Here is a 17,702-nt window from a genome sequence, read left to right on the forward strand (position 1 = left end):
AGTATTTTAGTAGTCATATGGCAGGTGACAGGCTCATCTAAGTTGCTTGTGTCTCTGGCCCTTTCATTCTAAAACCCTTGTCAATCCTATTTAGTGTCAAGCAGCATTATAGAACTATCCAAGATCAGAGTTACTTGAGCAGTCTCTGTTGGCCAGATCTGCCTGCAAGCCAGCGTGGGCCTGCCGATTAGAATTCTTTTATTTTTCTTTTACATGTTGTTTTCAGGGAACCTACGTGCAGAAGAAGTGGACAACATGCTCATGCGGAATGACAGTGGTGTGGAATCTGCACTGGCCTATGCAAAAGCATGGTCAAAATACGCCAAGGATATCCTGGCCTGGGTAGAGAAAAGGCTTAGTGTGGGTGAGTGCCTTCTCTCAGTGTCTAATGAGCTTTGGAATTAATTCTGTTGCCATGTCTGTGCTTGAGACTGTCAGTAATGTGATTTCTAAATTATTAGATGTTTTAGTGAATGTTGTTCAGTAATGTTTTTTTTTTTTTTTCCTGGCCACATTTGTATAAAAGTCTGTCCTCCTCATTTCAGAAGCTGAAGCTGCTAGAAATATTGCAAAAATGGCCGAAACAGCAAAGTCTATAGTTGCCCCACAGGTAATGCTGTGTATACGTATAAATAAGCACAAATGTAATTCACGCTTACCACTGTTGCATTTATAAGTTCTGGTGAATTTTTATTTTTTTATTTATTAGTGGTTGCTCATTTTGACAAAAATGTTCTTTTCAACCCACCCCAAGCCTCATCATCATGTCCTGAATATTGACAGTTGAGTTTTCTCTGTTTTGCCAAAAATCATATAACTCCTTCTATCCCATCTATTGAAGCTGACTTTATTGTGCAGTGAGTGCAGATTTGACTAATTCAGTGTCAATGATCAGATTTTTTGGCCACGGGTCTCCAAACAGGTCAAATCTGGACCACTACGAGATTTTATCTGGCCCGAAGCTAGGGTCAGTGGGGTATCCTCAGACTAGGTGCACAGACTGAGGATTCAAAACAGTTGGTCCCTGCTCCTGATGGAGAGCCCACTGTAAGTGGAAACTCTGATGGGGATCGTTGTATAAGGGGGAGCTCTGATGGGGACCCTGATGTGAGGTGGGGGGACCTGACTTCTTTCTACGAGCACATTTATTCATTATTTTTTAAATTGTATTTATTCATTTATAAAACCTGATTTTTTATTTTTTTTTAGCTCATGAATACTTGTAAAACATAACCTTTATACTAACATGCTTGAAGGCCCCTGGTCTATATACGAAAATCATAGTATAGTAGAGCTCGCCACTTTCCCAGGTGCTAACCATGTTAGAAATAGAAGAGCAACATTCTTGGTGAAGTCAGCGATTGCTCAGGGATCAGTTTTACAGTTACTGCATTTAACATCGAGATTAATTTCACTGCTTACATCTGTTCAATCTGAGTGCACTGAGCAGTAGTGCATACACAACAGCATAACTTTTAAAAAACCTTTTCTGAGAGCAAGCCTCACATCAATCTTTTTGCCTTTTTATGTTGAAGTCATACAGCATGTAAAACTTATAGTATTAGCATTATTGGCTTTAGTTATTGAAGCCAAAGCAAGTTACAGTAGTAAGCCGAATAAATGAATCAAATTAATTTTTTTACTGATCGGCTTTCAAGAAAATGTGGTATGATCTGACCTCCTTTTAATGCTAGTTATCTTTGCAGCTGTTCTGACCTGCTGTCTTTAGTATTTTGAGTAACCAAAATTTAAGACGTGGGTAGATTAGGACAGTTGGAGAAGTTCTTATGATTATACTTGTTCTGGGTCAGAAACATGAAGCTTTGCAGCAAAAAGAAAATAAGTGACAGCTAGGCAACCAGTATATTCAGAGATAGAGGTAAACCATGACAACCTTCATGTTTCTTTTAATTAAACTGAATTTTAGATGGTTGCTATGAGTAATTGCAGGTCATTGTTACAATTTTTTGTTACCTATATGTTTGCTTTAGTAGACTTTTTCTTTCATTATTTTTAAATGTAACTTGCACCTTTTTATTGTTTGCAGGAGTTTATGCCTTTCCAACCAATTTTTACGGCAGCTTTTCAGAATGACCTTGAAGCTAGCCAGCTGTGCCTGCAAACAATTACTGCCCTTCAGAGTAACAAATTCATCCAGGTAGGGCCGTCCCTTTCTTGCTTTACAATGGTTTGAAATACTGTTATGGTTGTTATTACATCACTGTTAGTTGTGCCTAAGCAGTACTCTGAAAAATGTACCTGATGCTTGGAATTTCTCCTGAAAAATAGCAGAACACTTCTTGATATGTGAGCGCTTAGTTCCTCCTGTGTGTGTGTGTCTATGTCTACAACCTCATAGCTGTGTATCCGCAGTGTGAGATTTAAGGCTGGGTAATACATGTATCAAAATTTGGCTGGCTCAGCGGGATATGGCCAAATTTCAATCTGTGTGTACCCCTCTCTGTTTAATAGAAGCAGATTGTTACATTTGGGGGTGGGTCCCCACTGAGAGATCCCCTGCATCCACATCGCTTGTGTGAATGCAGGGATCTGCTTTTTTTTCCAATCAAATCACTGGCTGAACAAAAAAAAAAAAACACTCCCAAGCGTTTACCCAGCTTTAAGGCGCTGCTACCTTTTGACTGCTAATCACAGGAGATTTGGAGTGATGTTTGGTGCTCTGGTGGACTGACTGCTGTGCTGCTTACCGTTCTTGTTGGAGGAACTGACCTGAAGAAAGCCCTGTCTCTATCATGATGGCCACCTCCACAAAGAGACATGGGACAGAACAAGCCATTGTAAGTCCGTAATATGCAAAGATCAGCTGCTGGGAGACTACAGGTAATGTTTTGTCCAGTCCTGCCCACCATCCGCCATATTTGAATCCAGCATCTAAAGTTCATTGGATTTTTCAGGCTTTTTAAATGTTTCAAATAAAAACATCTAACCATGGCTGTAGCAGAATAAATGTTGGTTTACTAGTCTGTATGTCCTCGACCCTTGGGGATGCTTGCGCTGGTGGCAACTCACCAACCACAGGATCACTAAAGAGGCTTTTCACTTGTTCATACAGCATTATTCCCTCGCTGGCCAAAACATTACAGAATCTCTCTTCTCACCAGTGAGGGATTAGCTGAAAATTGTAAATATTATTCTTTCAAATATTTAATGTGTATTCTTTAATGCAAGTAAAGTTGTACTTTAGCTATTTATTTGTTGCCTGGTTAATACATTTAGTATGTTATGAAATATTTTATTTGCTTTTGTAAATCCTATATTATAGAATTTCTAAGTTTACATCCCACCTCCAGCACACATTAGTATGTCACTAGTGAGATCTCACCCTCCAGCACACACACATTGGTCTTTCTCTGGTAAGATCCCACCTTCAGCACATACTCATTGGTCTTTTCCTGGTAAGATCCTATCTGCAGTACACACAATTATGGTCTTTCCCTGATAAGATCCCACCTTCAGCATACACTGATTTGATCTTTGCCCGGTAAGAGCTCACCTTCAGCACACGTCTTGGTTACTCCCCTGTATCCCTTCCCTAGCACACAGTCTCCAGCTTTCTCCTCCGAAGAATGCTCTGTCTGTAGTCATACCCTCCCACTACACAAACTGCAAATTGAACACTGTCCATGTCTTCCCCATAGACATTGCATGCTGAGCCTGTACACGGTCTTGGAGGTTCAACACTCAGAGTGAAACTCATTTCCGCAGCAGTCTCTGCTGTCTCCCCTCTCTGCAAAAGTAAAGTTTCTCAATACTTCCTATTGTGCAATTGAGGTTTTATGTGTATATTAGGATGCAACCTTGGTCCCATGACTGTATTCTTCCCCAAGCACACACACATTACTCCCAATTATCCATACTCTCATTAAAGTGTAACTAAAGGCAAGACTTTTTTTTTTTTTTTTTTTTTTTAGTTTTAGATTGGAGAGAGGGGGATTAAGAACACCTATCGTTTTTTTTTTTTTTTTTTTTTTTTTCTGTCTATGCCCCTGTTAGGGAGATTTACCCTGTTTCTCATCGAAAGTAAAAGGAAATCCCAAATTTTGGGTTGACACCAGAATAGCAATAAAGGGGTAAATCTTCGATGAGTACACTGGTTTTGGTGACACTGGTTGACACGCTAGGATTCCCCCACTTCCTGTTTTGTCTATGGGACAGGAAGCAAAGAAAAATCTCTTATGGGGGACACAAATCGAAAAAAGACTTGACAGGAGTTATAACCCCCCTTTCTCTATCCAAAACAGGGGGGGGGAAACAAGTTTTTCCTATAGTTACACTTCAGGATGCCCTCCAGTAGAGAAAACTAGTTTTACACTAGCAGAATATTAGCATTAACCTAACAGTGACCATTTTGCAGTGCATGTGCAATAAATCTTCAGTGACCAGATGCCACAGAAGAAGAATTAACCCCCTCAGTCACTTGGTTTGTCTACCCCTCAGTGACTTGTCCACAATGTATCTGATTCAAGGGCATGTGCATCAATTCATCAGTGATGAATATGAAGTGTTTTTTGCATTAACCCCTCAGTGACCTGTTCCCAGCATATCAGCATTAACCCCTAAGCACCCAGTCTTTGACACGGTTTCTCCTCAGGCCCCAGGCATGTATGTTAACCACTCAGTGCCCATTTCATGTAGGTAAACCAGTTAATACCCAATGTATTTGCTTTAACTTCTCAGCACCAATTCTGCTTATGTACATTATTCTCCTAGCTGCCAATGCCCATTGTATGTGCATTTACCCCTTAGCACTCAGGCCCCAGCATATGTGCAATGTTCCCTTACATTCATACAGTGCACCATTCCAAATATCAGTCTCCTAATCACTGACTCCCAACTCCACTGTCCCATTTCTTGTTTAAACAATTCCCAGCAACAAAATCCTGCCTCACCTCTCACATTCCCAGCACTACCCCCACTGTTCCTGATTCCATGATTTGGTACCTGATAATAACCTGAAAAATTATTGATGTGCTTTTTCCTTCTCGAACATCATGGGACACAGAGCCACAGTAATTACTGATGGGTTATATGGGGTATCACTGGTGATTGGACACTGGCACACCCTATCAGGAAGTTCAACCCCCTATATAATCCCTCCCCTTGCAGGGATACCTCAGTTTTTACGCCAGTGTCTTAGGTGATGGACGTGTAAAGATGTCCTGTGCTGAGCTCCAAAGGGAATATCCTATATCCTATACTGGGGCAAGCCAGGCAGACCGGATCTATTCAAAGTGTCCTTTCGTGGCTGAATTGGATGGTACCCGGGCCTCATGTCCGAAGAAACGAGGTTTTACCTGTAATGCTTCTCTTTTTAGAGAGCTGGACCCCCATATTAGAAAATGGTTTTCTAGCCTAATTTCTAGCCGGGTGCTTTACGGGCCCAGAACTGCAGGATCCCCCTATTCGTAGAGGGCCCCAGTCTCTGACGGTTTTTTCAAACGGAGCCCACCGTGAGAGGTGAAGATTGGGTCTGTGTAAACTGAACCCTGCGGCTGGATAAGGTAAGAGGAGATTCCACAGAATTTTCTAATTCTAGTAGGTTTTCTCCTTTAAGGTAAATGTATGCTATGCCTATTGTGACCACCGGGGGCTGCCAAGAGCACAAACCTTTACATGCTGGATTGTCTGTCTCAGTGTTTATGCTGCACATGTTTTTCACAGCGTCTCAGGCCAGCTGCAAAGGTAGGATGGATGGGGGGATTTCTCATGTTTGAATGTTCCCCCCAGGCTAGAGAGAGGCCACAGGGGTCTAGAAGGTGGTTATACCGCTCGGGCACCACTGCCTCGGCCGCCATTTCCGACCATTGCTGTTTAGGCAGGTCTTCACTACCAGCTTCTCTCCCTCCTCCCCCTCCCCCAGCCTTCCTCCATAGTATTACAGGAGAGTCGGCCAGCACGGGAAGCGCTCGTTTTTTTCAAAATTCGAGGGGGGGTGGGACGTCAGCACAGGTGCTTAGACTCCCACTCAGGCCAGCTGCAGGCTATTAAGGCACTCTGTACAGGTGCACACAGCCTTTGGAGAGACACAGAGCTGACGGTCGCATGTAAGTTGGGACACAGGCATTCTCCTAGGCAGCATTTACTGAAGTAACACCAGACTGAGCATTGGGTAGCAAGGCTTTTAGCCAGACTACATCGCTCATCAGTCAGTGTTCATTTGTATGCCTCACACCTTGTTGCTTTGCACTATGGGTAGAAGAGGTTCAAGCACCCCAAGAACCAGAGACACTAGGGGATCTCGTTCAGGTTCTGAGGGCCCCCTGTCAGCAGCATCCTCCCCCCCTGATGGGCCAGGGATGGCTAGCCAGGGAGAGCCGTTGGGGTCATGGGCTACACCTGCTTCTGGCACTTCAGCCCCTGTATACATTACACAAGAGGTTTTTTCCTCAACCATTAATGGTCTAGAGGAAAGATTAATGGCCGTGATTACGTCTTCACTCAGTAGAAGAAAACGCACTAGGCCTTCCTCTGTTCCCCAAGACCCTCGGGAAGAGGAGTTCTGGGATAAAGGAGATGAATCCCTTTCAGAGGATCGGGATGGGACGGATGATTCCTCTTCGGAGGAATCAGGTGGAGAGGGTCCATCTGTGACTTCCCAAGAGGAGAAAGTCTTAGTGCAGATCCTTACTGGATTGGTCCGCTCCACATTTAAGTTGCCCGTACCTGAAACTGCTAAAGAATCCTCTTCTGCTTTGGGGTCACTGAAACCTTTCCAAGCAGCACAGGCTTTTCCTGTTCATAATTTACTTGAAAAGCTCATTTATTCTGAGTGGGATCACCCAGACAAACGTTTTTTTCCGCCGAGAAAGTTTTCAACACTTTATCCGATGGAAGAAAAGTTTATTAAAATGTGGGGAATACCGGCCATTGATGCCGCCATTTCCTCCGTAAATAATAGTCTGACTTGTCCTGTAGACAATGCTCAGATGCTCAGGGATCCTGTAGATAAAAAGATGGAATCCCTACTGAAGGATGTTTTTTCCTTAGCAGGTTCAGTGGCTCAACCTGCAGTAGCAGCGATTGGAGTCTGTCAATACTTAAGAGACCATGTTAAGCAGGTCATCAGAGTATTACCTGAACAACAGGCCCAGGGGTTTGCTAACCTTCCAGCGGCCTTATGCTTTGTGGTTGACGCCATTAGAGATTCTATCGTGCAAACCTCCCGTCTTTCACTGGGGTTGGTGCATATACGTAGAATCCTATGGTTGAAAAATTGGTCAGCCGAAGCACCATGTAAGAAGCTGCTGGCTGGGTTTCCATTTCGTGGTGCAAGGTTGTTTGGAGAAGACTTGGATAACTATATCAAGAGAATCTCTTGTGGGAAAAGCACTCTCTTACCTATCAAAAAGAAGAGTAAGCGTCCCTCTTTCAAACGGACTCTTTCCCCAGCGCCGGGGGCTTCAACCTCCAGGCAGTCTCGTTGGCCGCCTCCATCTGGGTCCAGAGACAAGAGTCAACCCCAGGGACAAAAGAAGTCCTGGGGGAAGAAGCCTAATAGGCAAAACACTAAGACCTCTGCATGAGGGCGCGCCCCCGCTCACTCGAGTGGGGGGAAGACTGCGACAGTTCTCAGGGCTCTGGCTAGAGGATTTCCAGGACAGATGGGTAATCTCCACGGTAACCTTAGGGTACAAGCTGGAGTTTCAGGAATTTTCCTCTCCTCGGTTCCTCAGATCAAGTGTCCCCAGAGACCCAGAGAAGAAGCAGTCGCTCCTTCTAGCGTTAAAGCGACTTTTGTCGCAGGAGGTCATTATGATAGTTCCCGCAAAGGACCAGGGATTGGGCTTCTACTCCAACTTTTACGGTCCAAAAGCCAAATGGGGATGTCAGACCCATTCTGGATTTAAGGGATCTGAACCGATTCCTAAGGATTCAATCCTTCCGCATGGAATCAATTCCGACAGTAGTTCCCACCCTGCAGGGAGGAGAATTTCTGGCATTGATAGACATCAGAGATGCATATCTGCATGTGCCCATTTTTCCTGCTCATCAGAAGTTTCTGCGCTTCGAGGTAGGAGGGCGCCATTTCCAGTTTGTGGCTCTGCCTTTCGGGATAGCCACTGCACCTCGAGTGTTCACAAAGATCTTGGCTCCTCCTCTGGCCAGATTAAGAGCTCAGGGTATAGCTGTCATAGCATACCTAGACGACCTGCTCTTGATAGACCGGTCAGTAGCCTCTTTGAATGGAAACTTTAGGACCACAGTCAGGTATCTAGAACACCTGGGTTGGATCCTCAACCTAGAAAAGTCTTTCCTAAAACCAGTAAGAAGACTGGAGTATTAAGGTCTGATTATAGATACAAGCCAGGAGAAAATATTTCATGCATATCGGCAGTTTTCATCCCGGGAATAGATAACTGGCAGGCGGACTATCTAAGTCGCCAGCAGTTACTTCCAGGGGAATGGTCTCTGCATCCCGACATCTTTTGGGCCATATGCCAAAGATGGGGGGTTCCAGATGTAGCTCTCTTTGCATCCCGATTCAACAAAAAGATAGACAGATTTGTGGCAAGGACAAAAGATCCTCTTGCATGCGGGACGGATGCGTTGGTGATTCCGTGGCATCAGTTCTCGCTGATTTACGCATTCCCGCCTATTCTGCTACTACCACGACTCCTTCGCAAGATCAGGCAGGAAAGGAAGTCGGTACTTCTGGTGGCTCCCGCTTGGCCCAGAAGGACTTGGTATGCAGAAATAGTAAGGATGACGGTGGGTTCCCCGTGGACCCTACCGTTACGCCCAGACCTGTTATCTCAAGGTCCAGTGTTCCATCCTGCCTTACAAATGCTAAATTTGACGGTTTGGCTATTGAGACCCACGTTCTGAAGAGTCGTGGGCTCTCAGGTCCTGTCATATCTACCTTGATTAATGCAAGGAAGCCAGCTTCCAGGATGATTTATCATAGAGTCTGGAAAGCTTATGTATCCTGGTGTGAATCCAGAGGTTGGCATCCCAGGAAGTATGTCATAGGTAGAATTCTTGATTTTCTACAATTAGGATTAGAGATGAAGCTAGCCTTGAGTACCATCAAGGGCCAGGTCTCTGCTTTTATCAGTATTATTTCAGCGGCCACTTGCTTCGCATTCTTTGGTCCGAAGCTTTATGCAGGGGGTGATGCGTCTTAATCCTCCGGTTAAAGCGCCCCTAAACCCCTGGGACTTGAACTTGGTTCTGGCTGTGTTACAGAAACAGCCTTTTGAACCAATAAGTCAGATTCCTTAGGTCTTGTTGACAAGGAAGTAAATTTTTCTGGTGGCCATCTCTTCTGCTAGAAGAGTTTCAGAATTAGCAGCCCTTTCCTGTAAGGAGCCTTATTTGATTATACACAAGGATAGAGTGGTACTGCGCCCTCATCTTAGTTTTTTACCGAAGCTGCTTTCTGATTTTCATTTAAACCAAGACATTGTTCTGCCTTCCTTTTTTCCAGATCCCTGTTCTCCGGAATAGAGATCTCTACATTCGTTGGATGTAGTAAGAGCAGTTAAGGCCTATCTCGGGGCAACTGCTCAGATCCGCAAGACGGATGTTTTGTTTGTGCTGCCAGAGGGTCTCAATAGAGGACAGGCAGCGTCAAAAGCTACCATTTCTAAATGGATTTGACAATTGATCATTCAAGCTTATGGTTTGAAACAGAAGATTCCTCCATTTCAGATCAGGGCACATTCCACAAGGGCTATTGGTGCTTCTTGGGCAGTGCATCACCGGGCCTCTATGGCTCAAATCTGCAAGGCCATTGCTCTGGGACATCCCATCAGTAATTACTGTGGCTCTGTGTCCCGTGATGTTCGAGAAAGAAAATAGGATTTTTTAAAACAGCTTACCTGTAAAATCCTTTTCTTTCGAAGGACACCATGGGACACAGAGGTCCCACCCCTCTTCTAATACACTATATTGCTTGGCTACAAAACTGAGGTATCCCTGCAAGGGGAGGGATTATATAGGGGGTTGAACTTCCTGATAGGGTGTGCCAGTGTCCAATCACCAGTGATACCCTATATAACCCATCAGTAATTACTGTGGCTCTGTGTCCCGTGATGTCCTTCAAAAGAAAAGGATTTTACAGGTAAGCTGTTTTAAAAAATCCTATTTTTTTTTTTTTTTGCTTTTTTCACTCTCCATTGTCTCTAATTTCACTGACACACTCTCACCGTCCCTACTACAGCCACTGTCCCAGAATCAAAATAACCTTCCTTAGGTTTAGCAGAACTGTTTTCTGGTAACTGCTTTTCATGTCTTTTCTCTTTAAATGCCACCTGTGTGCAACTTCAGCTCCCAGTTTGCTCTGTAGTTACTCAATTTAATATAGAAATACAGTATGAGTTAAGTGATTTATGGGGCACATTTTTCTAAACCTTTTAATTTACTTGTTTGGCTATGGCTATATTGTTAATAATTTAGTTGCTAATTATGGAAATGTAAGTAGGTACCATTGGTGAGTCAAAAGAATAAATGTTTTGCCGTTGTTATACCATCCACACCTAATTCTGCCCACTGTCATACCTCTCCACAATCCTCCCATGTTTTCCCCCATGTATTACTATCCACTCTTCACCCACTGTACCCTTAGCGCTCCTCTCCTTTACATTACTGTTGCCATTCACTGTGCTATTCCTCCTGTATATAGTGTTCCCTGCATGCCCTCCACACTACTTTCCTGCATACATTGCCTCTGGCCATACAATCTGCGATCCCTTTTCTGTACCTACTGCCTACTGTCATAACCACTGTACTACTCTACTGGTCATACTGTCTGCTGTCATACCCTCCACGCTACTCCTACACAAATAGTCCCCTGTTATGCCCTTCACAATACTCTCCAGAACATACTGCCCACTGTCATACCACTGTGTTTATTAGTTTATTTACCCAACATTTCTCATTCTGAAATGGAAATACTTTACTTGGTTATTTAGTATGTATGTATTAAGCAGCTGTAAAAAATACACAAGAATGGTTTCTTGTTAGTGATTCGCTGTTATCAAAGTGTGAAGTTCCCTTTTTTTACCAGTGTGCTTTGTAGGTCTTGCATTTGTTTTCCAGCATACATTGATTTAACATTCAAACAGCATAACAGTCTTACTTTTGGCTGCAGCCTCTTCAAGCTCGAAGATCAGAGCTCGACAGACAAAGGAAGGAAATGAAAGAACTTTGGCAACGAGAACAGAAGAAAATGGTTGGTGCACATAGTTTTAACTTAATATGTGATTGTTTCCTTAATCTTCTTCAGTCAAATTGTTTCATACCATTGTTTCCAGTAACACTGTCCTTGTATTTTTTATTTATATTTATATATTTTTTTTTATATAAATTAAAGGCTAAAATTACTTTAAAAAAAAAAAAGAAAGAAAAAACAGCACAAGGGTATATATCATTTAATTTGATTTCTCCCTTGTGCTGGTGTCTCTTGGTTTAGCAGAAATCTTCTTCCTCCAATGCCCTCCCCCTCTTAGTTAATAGAAATGTGGGAGCCATGATGAGAAAGAGACCGCTTAACTACGCCCACCCTTCCCACCCAGCTCCTCCATTCATAGATGCTGGTACTACAGCTTCTATGAATTAAACAGTCTGTGAATGAAGAGGGCAGACCTTTCATTCATAGATCCTGTTTCATTTATAGAAGCTGTAATACAGGTTCTATGAATGGAGGAGTTGGGCAGAAAGGGCGGGCTTGGTCAGGTACTCTTGATGAGTGCATGTCACAACTCCCTTAGTTGTATTAGCCCCCACTGTAGAGGTCGACCGATATGGGTTTTTCTCTGGCCGATGCCGATGCCGATATTTAGAAATTGCGGTGGCCGATGGCCGATATGTGATGCCGATTTTTTTGGGCCGATATATTTGGCCGATTTTTTTTTTTTTTTTTTTTTGTTTTTCCTTTCTTTTTTCCCTTCATCTCATAAAATCTAACAGTTAGACCCCTTTCACACTGGGGCGTTTTTCAGGCGCTTTTGGGCTAAAAATAGCGCCTGTAAAGTGCCTGTAAAACGGCTCCTCTGCAGTTCTCAGTGTGATATCCTGAGTGCCTTCACACTGAGGCGATGCGCTGGCAGGATGTAAAAAAAAGTCCTGCAAACGGCATCTTTGGAGCGGTGTATACCTCTCCTCCACCACTCCTGCCCATTGAAATGAATGCGCACCGCTGCCGAAGCGCCTGCAAAGCGTTTTGGCAGCGGCGCTTCAGGGGCGCATTTAACCCTTTCCTCGGCCGCTAGCTGGGTTATAAGCGCCCCGCTAGCAGCCGAATAGCGCCTCTAAAATGACGGTAAAGTGCCGCTAAAACTAGCAGCGTTTTACCATCAACGCATGCCCGCTCCAGTGTGAAAGCAGCCTTAAGTAATACAGAATTTTTTTTCATTTAAACATTAAACAAAACAAACCTCCAATCAGTTCACTTGTATGTATAATTTAGAAAACAAAAAAAAAAAAAACCTATCTTAAATATTAAATACACAAAAACAGGTAATCAAAACTTTTGGACAAAAAAAATGGGCTAACTTTACTGCTTAGGTTTTTTTTTTAATTCATTACTGTATTTTTTTTTTTTTTTAAATTGCGTTTGAAAGACCGCTGCGCAAATACCGTGAGACATAAAATATTGCAACAACCACCATTTTATTCCCTAGGGTCTCTGCTAAAGAAATATATATAATGTTTGGGGGTTCTAAGTGATTTTCTAGCAGAAAATACAGGATTTTTACTTGTAAGCAACAAATGTCAGAAAAGATTTAGTCTTTAAATGGTTAAACTGAGAACTTCTACACAGGAGTTCAGTCTATTGATAAAAAGAACCTGAAAGATACAAATGTATCTTCTTATCAGACTTGGCAGGCTGCCCAGAGGAGGAAAGAATCCTCTCCACAGATAACTTCAGGAAACTTGCATTAACTTCTATTACAGAAGTCATTTGCAAGTCACGGCTGAAGTTACAATCGGCCTTTTTTATCAGCACAATCTGCCGATGCCGATTAAGTAAAAAACGCCAAATATCGGCCGATATATCGGCCGGCCGATATATCGGTCGACCTCTACCCCACTGCACCAGAAGATTATAGTGGTGGAGGTGAGGGGGTATTGGAGGAGGAAGATTTCTGCTAAACCAGGACACCACAGCAGAAGGAACGCATCACATTGACAATTGTTTGTTTATATCCCTTTTTGTTGATTTTTTTTATTTTTCCTGACACTAAACTCTGGTTTAAAAAAAAAAATGATATTCAAGTATGTATTCTAGACTCCAAAAATTACCTCCTGTTGCTCCCATCCTCCTCCAAATCTCCAAATTCCTTTAAGATATGAGCTATGGAATTTGTTTTATGCGTAGAGCAGTGCACATACCCCAACTACTGTGTACTACTTGTTCCAGACAGTGAAGAGGAAAAGGGGAGGTTCAGAAGCTCATGGAGGATATTACAAGGTGGCAGAAAAACACATTAAGGGCTAGTTTACACTTGCTGCAAAACATGGCTTCGGACACGCTTTGTTAAAGCTCTCTGATTGCTAGTCAAAGCTCCTGTCACTAAACAAAATGGTTAGCTTACAATCCTGTTTACACCTGATTTTGCCTGGTACTTCCACGAGGCTTTGGTGGGGCTTTGCCATAGACTTCTATGTCTATGTAGGCTTTAAAGATGCTTTGAAGCACCACTAAAGCTACATGGGGTATAATTTCTGAAGCGAAGCCAAAGCAAAAGCAGGTGTAAACAGGTCTGTAAGCTAACCATTTTATTTAGTGACAGGGGCTTTGACTAGCGTCCATATTTTGAAGCAAGTTTAAACTAGTCGTTAATGTGTGTTGAAGCCGAAGCAAGTGTAAATGAGCCCTAAGAAACAATTTCATGAAAAATAGATTACAGGGCCATCATGTAGTGAATGAGTATGGATTATTTTTGGAGAATAGCAAGCTCATTTAGTGTCACTTTAAGTAAACTTAAGCCTGGTATGCACGTAGCAAAAATCGTCTGATTCAGCAGGGACTAGCCAACTTTTGGTACATGTGTACCACAGTCTGTTCAACCAGTCTAATGTTCTGAATAGCCTGTCAAGCACAATCGGAATCTGGCATGAAGATAGACCTGGGTCTATGCAGTGGCTTAGTGATTAGCAATACGGTCTTGCAGCACTGGGGTCTTTGGATCAAAACTCAGTCAGGACATGATCTGCATATGGTTTGCATGTTTTCCCTGTGATTGTCGCTTGGGTTTTCTTCGGGTACTCTTATGTTTCTCCCCAAAGACATTCTGGTAGGTTATTTGGCTCAGCCCTAGTAAGTGTGTTTGTTTGTGAGCTAGGGACTTTAGATTGTAAGCTCCTTGAGAGCAAAGGCAGATGTGGAATGTACAGTATATAAAGCGCTGCATAAATTGTTGGTGCTATATTCATACCTGTAATAAATTAAGCATTAGGAATATTTATTTCTAAAACCTGAAATTTCTGTGTTCATGTAGCAAGAACTGGAAACTGCTTTAAGGAAAGCAAAGTTACTGAACGTTCAACGACAAGATGAGCATGAAAGGGCAAAATCAAGCACGATACGCGCCGAAGAAGAGCAACTTAGTTTATCTGGAGGGCTCATGAAGGATGGCAGCAAACAGGTGGAGAAAAAACGACGTCTAGAGGAAGAGGCATTAATGAAGGTAGATTTGAGCTGTATGAACATAATTGGAACACTGGAAATGTGGTTCTAGGGAATGGTTTTGTTTAATTGTGTATGATCAAGTATTGGACACTAGTGACACAGCAGCCTCTTTAATGTGCATCAGAGGTGTCGGACTCCATTTCATCACAGACCACATCAATATTATGGTTGCCCTCAAAGGACCAGTTACACCAGAAGTCAAGAGTCCCCCACCCCAGGATCTGGCAAAAAAGTTCTGTCCACCTCTCTGCTGCCAACTGCTCAGAGGGTGGGGGCAGAGACAAGGGGGAGCTGCAGGAGAGGTGGCAGGGCCACATAAAATGACCTGACGGGCCGGATTCAGCACACTTTATGTGCATTAGGCTATCCTGGGCCCTGTAGCAATAAACATCCACTGGCTTAATATGTATAAGAATTCAGCAGAACCTCAAATTTGTTGCATACTGTACTGTGGACTGTGCTGTCTGAAGGACCTGACACTGCAGCCTTCTTTAATTTGCCTGCATGCAGCATTTGTGCTTACCAAGCAAAAATAATACTTCCATATTCCTGTAGTCTAGTACCTTCACACAGTCTTGTAAAATGTGATTGAGTAGTGAGAAATGGTTCTTCAGTTATGTTGTACTTTGCTGAGCATATCCAGTAAAGCAATGCAATGAACAGAAATACTGTGCAGAGTGCAGCTACCCACACCAGCTTATCATATGTCAGATTGGTTTAATCTGTGAAAAAGAAAATTGTAATTTTTTTCCTTTATGGGTTGTAGGGTGTCTTGAAAAAGTATTCATACCTTTTGAAATTTTCCAAATTTTGTCATGTTACAACCATAAATGTATTTTATATGGATTTTATGTGATAGACCAACACATAGTGACACATAATTGTGAAATGACAAATCATTTTTGCATTTTTTTTTACAAATAAATATCTGAAAAATGTGGTGTGCATTTGTATTCAGCCCCCCTGAGTCAATACTTTCGCTGCAATTACAGTTGCAAGTCTTTTTGGGTATGTCTGCTCTGTCTGTGATTTAGGTCTGGACTTTGACTGGGCCATTCTAACACATGAAAATGCTTTGATCTAAACCAAAATGTATGTTTAGAGTTGTTGTCCTGCTGGAAGGTGAACCTCTGCCCCCGTCTCTCAAGTCTTTTGCAGAATCACACGAACTAATTTCTCGTATCTCATATCGGAAAAAGATATGACTGCTTTTCCGACGGGATTCCGCTCAAGTTTGCCTTGCATACACACGGTCACACAAAAGTTTGCTGAAATTACGACCATCAAGAACGCTGTGACATACAACACTACGACGAGCCGAGAAAATGAAGTTCAGTGCTTCCGAGCATGCGTCGAATTGTTTCCGAGCATGCGTAGGGATTTTGCGCATCGGAAATGCCACAGACGATCGCATTTTCGGATAGGAACTTTTCCCGACCGAAAAATTGAGAGCATGCTCTCACGCTTTTACTGGCTGGTACTCCGCCAGCAAAAGACAGATGGAGCATACACATGAAATTCTAATCGGGTGTACGTGGCATAACAGGTTTTCTTTTAAGATTACCCTGTATTTGTCTCTATCCATCTTCCCATCAACTCTGACCAGCTTCCCTGTCCCTTCCCTGTTCCCTGAAGAAAAGCATCCCCACAACATGATACTGCCACCACATGTTTCACAGTGGTGGGGATGGTGTGTTCAGAGTGATGTGCAGTGTTAGTTATTCCGCCACACATAGCGTTTTGCTTTTGGGCCCAAAAGTTCAATTTTGGTCTCCTCTGACCAGAGCACATTCTTCCACATGTTTGCTGTTTCCCCCATATGGCTTCTCACAAACTGAAAACAGGACTTCTTATGGCTTTCTTCTTGCCACTCTTCCATAAAGGCCAGATTTGTGGCGTGAACGACTAATAATTGTCCTGAGGACAGATTCCCACCTGAGCTGTGGATCTCTGCAGCTCCTTCAGTGTTACCATGGGCTTCTTGGTTGCTTCTCTGATTAATTGCTCTCCTTACCCGGCCTGTCAGTTTAGGTGGACTGCGAGGTCTTGGTAGGTATGCAGTTGTGCCATACTCTTTCCATTTTCAGGTGATGGATTGAACAGTGCTCTGTGAGATGTTCAAAGCTTGAGATATTGTTTTATAACCTAACCCTGCTTCAGAATAATCCAACTTTATCCCTGACCTGTCTGGTGTGTTCCTTGGCCATCATGATGCTGTTGGCCATCTCTGAGGGCTTCACAGAACAGCTGTATTTATACTGAGATTAAATTAGACACAGGTGGACTCGATTTACTAATTAGGTGACTTCTGAAGACAATTGGTTACACTAGATTTTTAGTTAGGGGTATCAGAGTAAATGGGGCTGAATACAAATACAGGCCACACTTGTCAGATATTTATTTGTAACAAAAATTTTGAGAACCATTTATCATTTTCCTTCCACTTCACAATTATGTGCCACTTTGTGTTGGTCTCACATAAAAACCAAATAAAATACATTTAAGTTTTTGGTTGTAATATGACAAAATGTGGAATTTTTTAAGGGGTATGAATACTTTTACAAGGAACTGTACATAGTGCTCTGGCTTTATTGAGTAAGCTTTTCAAGTAAATATTTGCATGCTTTGTATACTTTGTGCAACGCAACTGTAAAATCTAATAAACAATACTGTAGTACTCTTTAACATAGGAATGCTTTTGCCACATACCTATATTCAGCTTTAGGCAAATAAAATCATACATTGGTTTGCTGATCCTATCCGAGAAGCTCTGCTAAAGGCAGACGTTCAATTTGCATTTACCGGAAGTTTACGCAAGTATGTATTTGGTGCTTTCACAGTGCTTCTGGTTAGCAAGGTTCTTACCATGTTTTGTGCTGTGTAACCTCACTCAGATCTACATCTGACTTGCTTAGCTTCTAATGACTATTGTAGACTGCAACAGTTGAATAACAAAATGCATGAATCATTTTTTTCTGATTCAGAGATGTGCATAGATTGTCACTGACGTGTTTAAAAGGAATTTGTCGCGAGACAGAACACCTGT

At 42.6% G+C, this 17,702-nt stretch overlaps 1 protein-coding gene across 2 annotated transcripts in view; it reads left to right on the forward strand.

Moving 5' to 3' along the window:
- ARHGAP29 (Rho GTPase activating protein 29) overlaps positions 1–17,702 on the forward strand; it is a 226,620-nt gene that overhangs the window by 158,475 nt on the left and 50,443 nt on the right. For both annotated transcript variants that reach the window (XM_073593109.1, XM_073593110.1), the window contains 5 exons: positions 227–364; positions 546–610; positions 2,048–2,158; positions 11,114–11,194; positions 14,466–14,654. In XM_073593109.1, the coding sequence (XP_073449210.1) occupies positions 227–364; positions 546–610; positions 2,048–2,158; positions 11,114–11,194; positions 14,466–14,654 (584 nt within the window). The remainder of the gene's footprint in view (positions 1–226; positions 365–545; positions 611–2,047; positions 2,159–11,113; positions 11,195–14,465; positions 14,655–17,702) is intronic.

This window comes from Aquarana catesbeiana, linkage group LG07 (assembly GCF_042186555.1).
Source record: "Aquarana catesbeiana isolate 2022-GZ linkage group LG07, ASM4218655v1, whole genome shotgun sequence".
Taxonomy (NCBI): domain Eukaryota; kingdom Metazoa; phylum Chordata; class Amphibia; order Anura; family Ranidae; genus Aquarana; species Aquarana catesbeiana.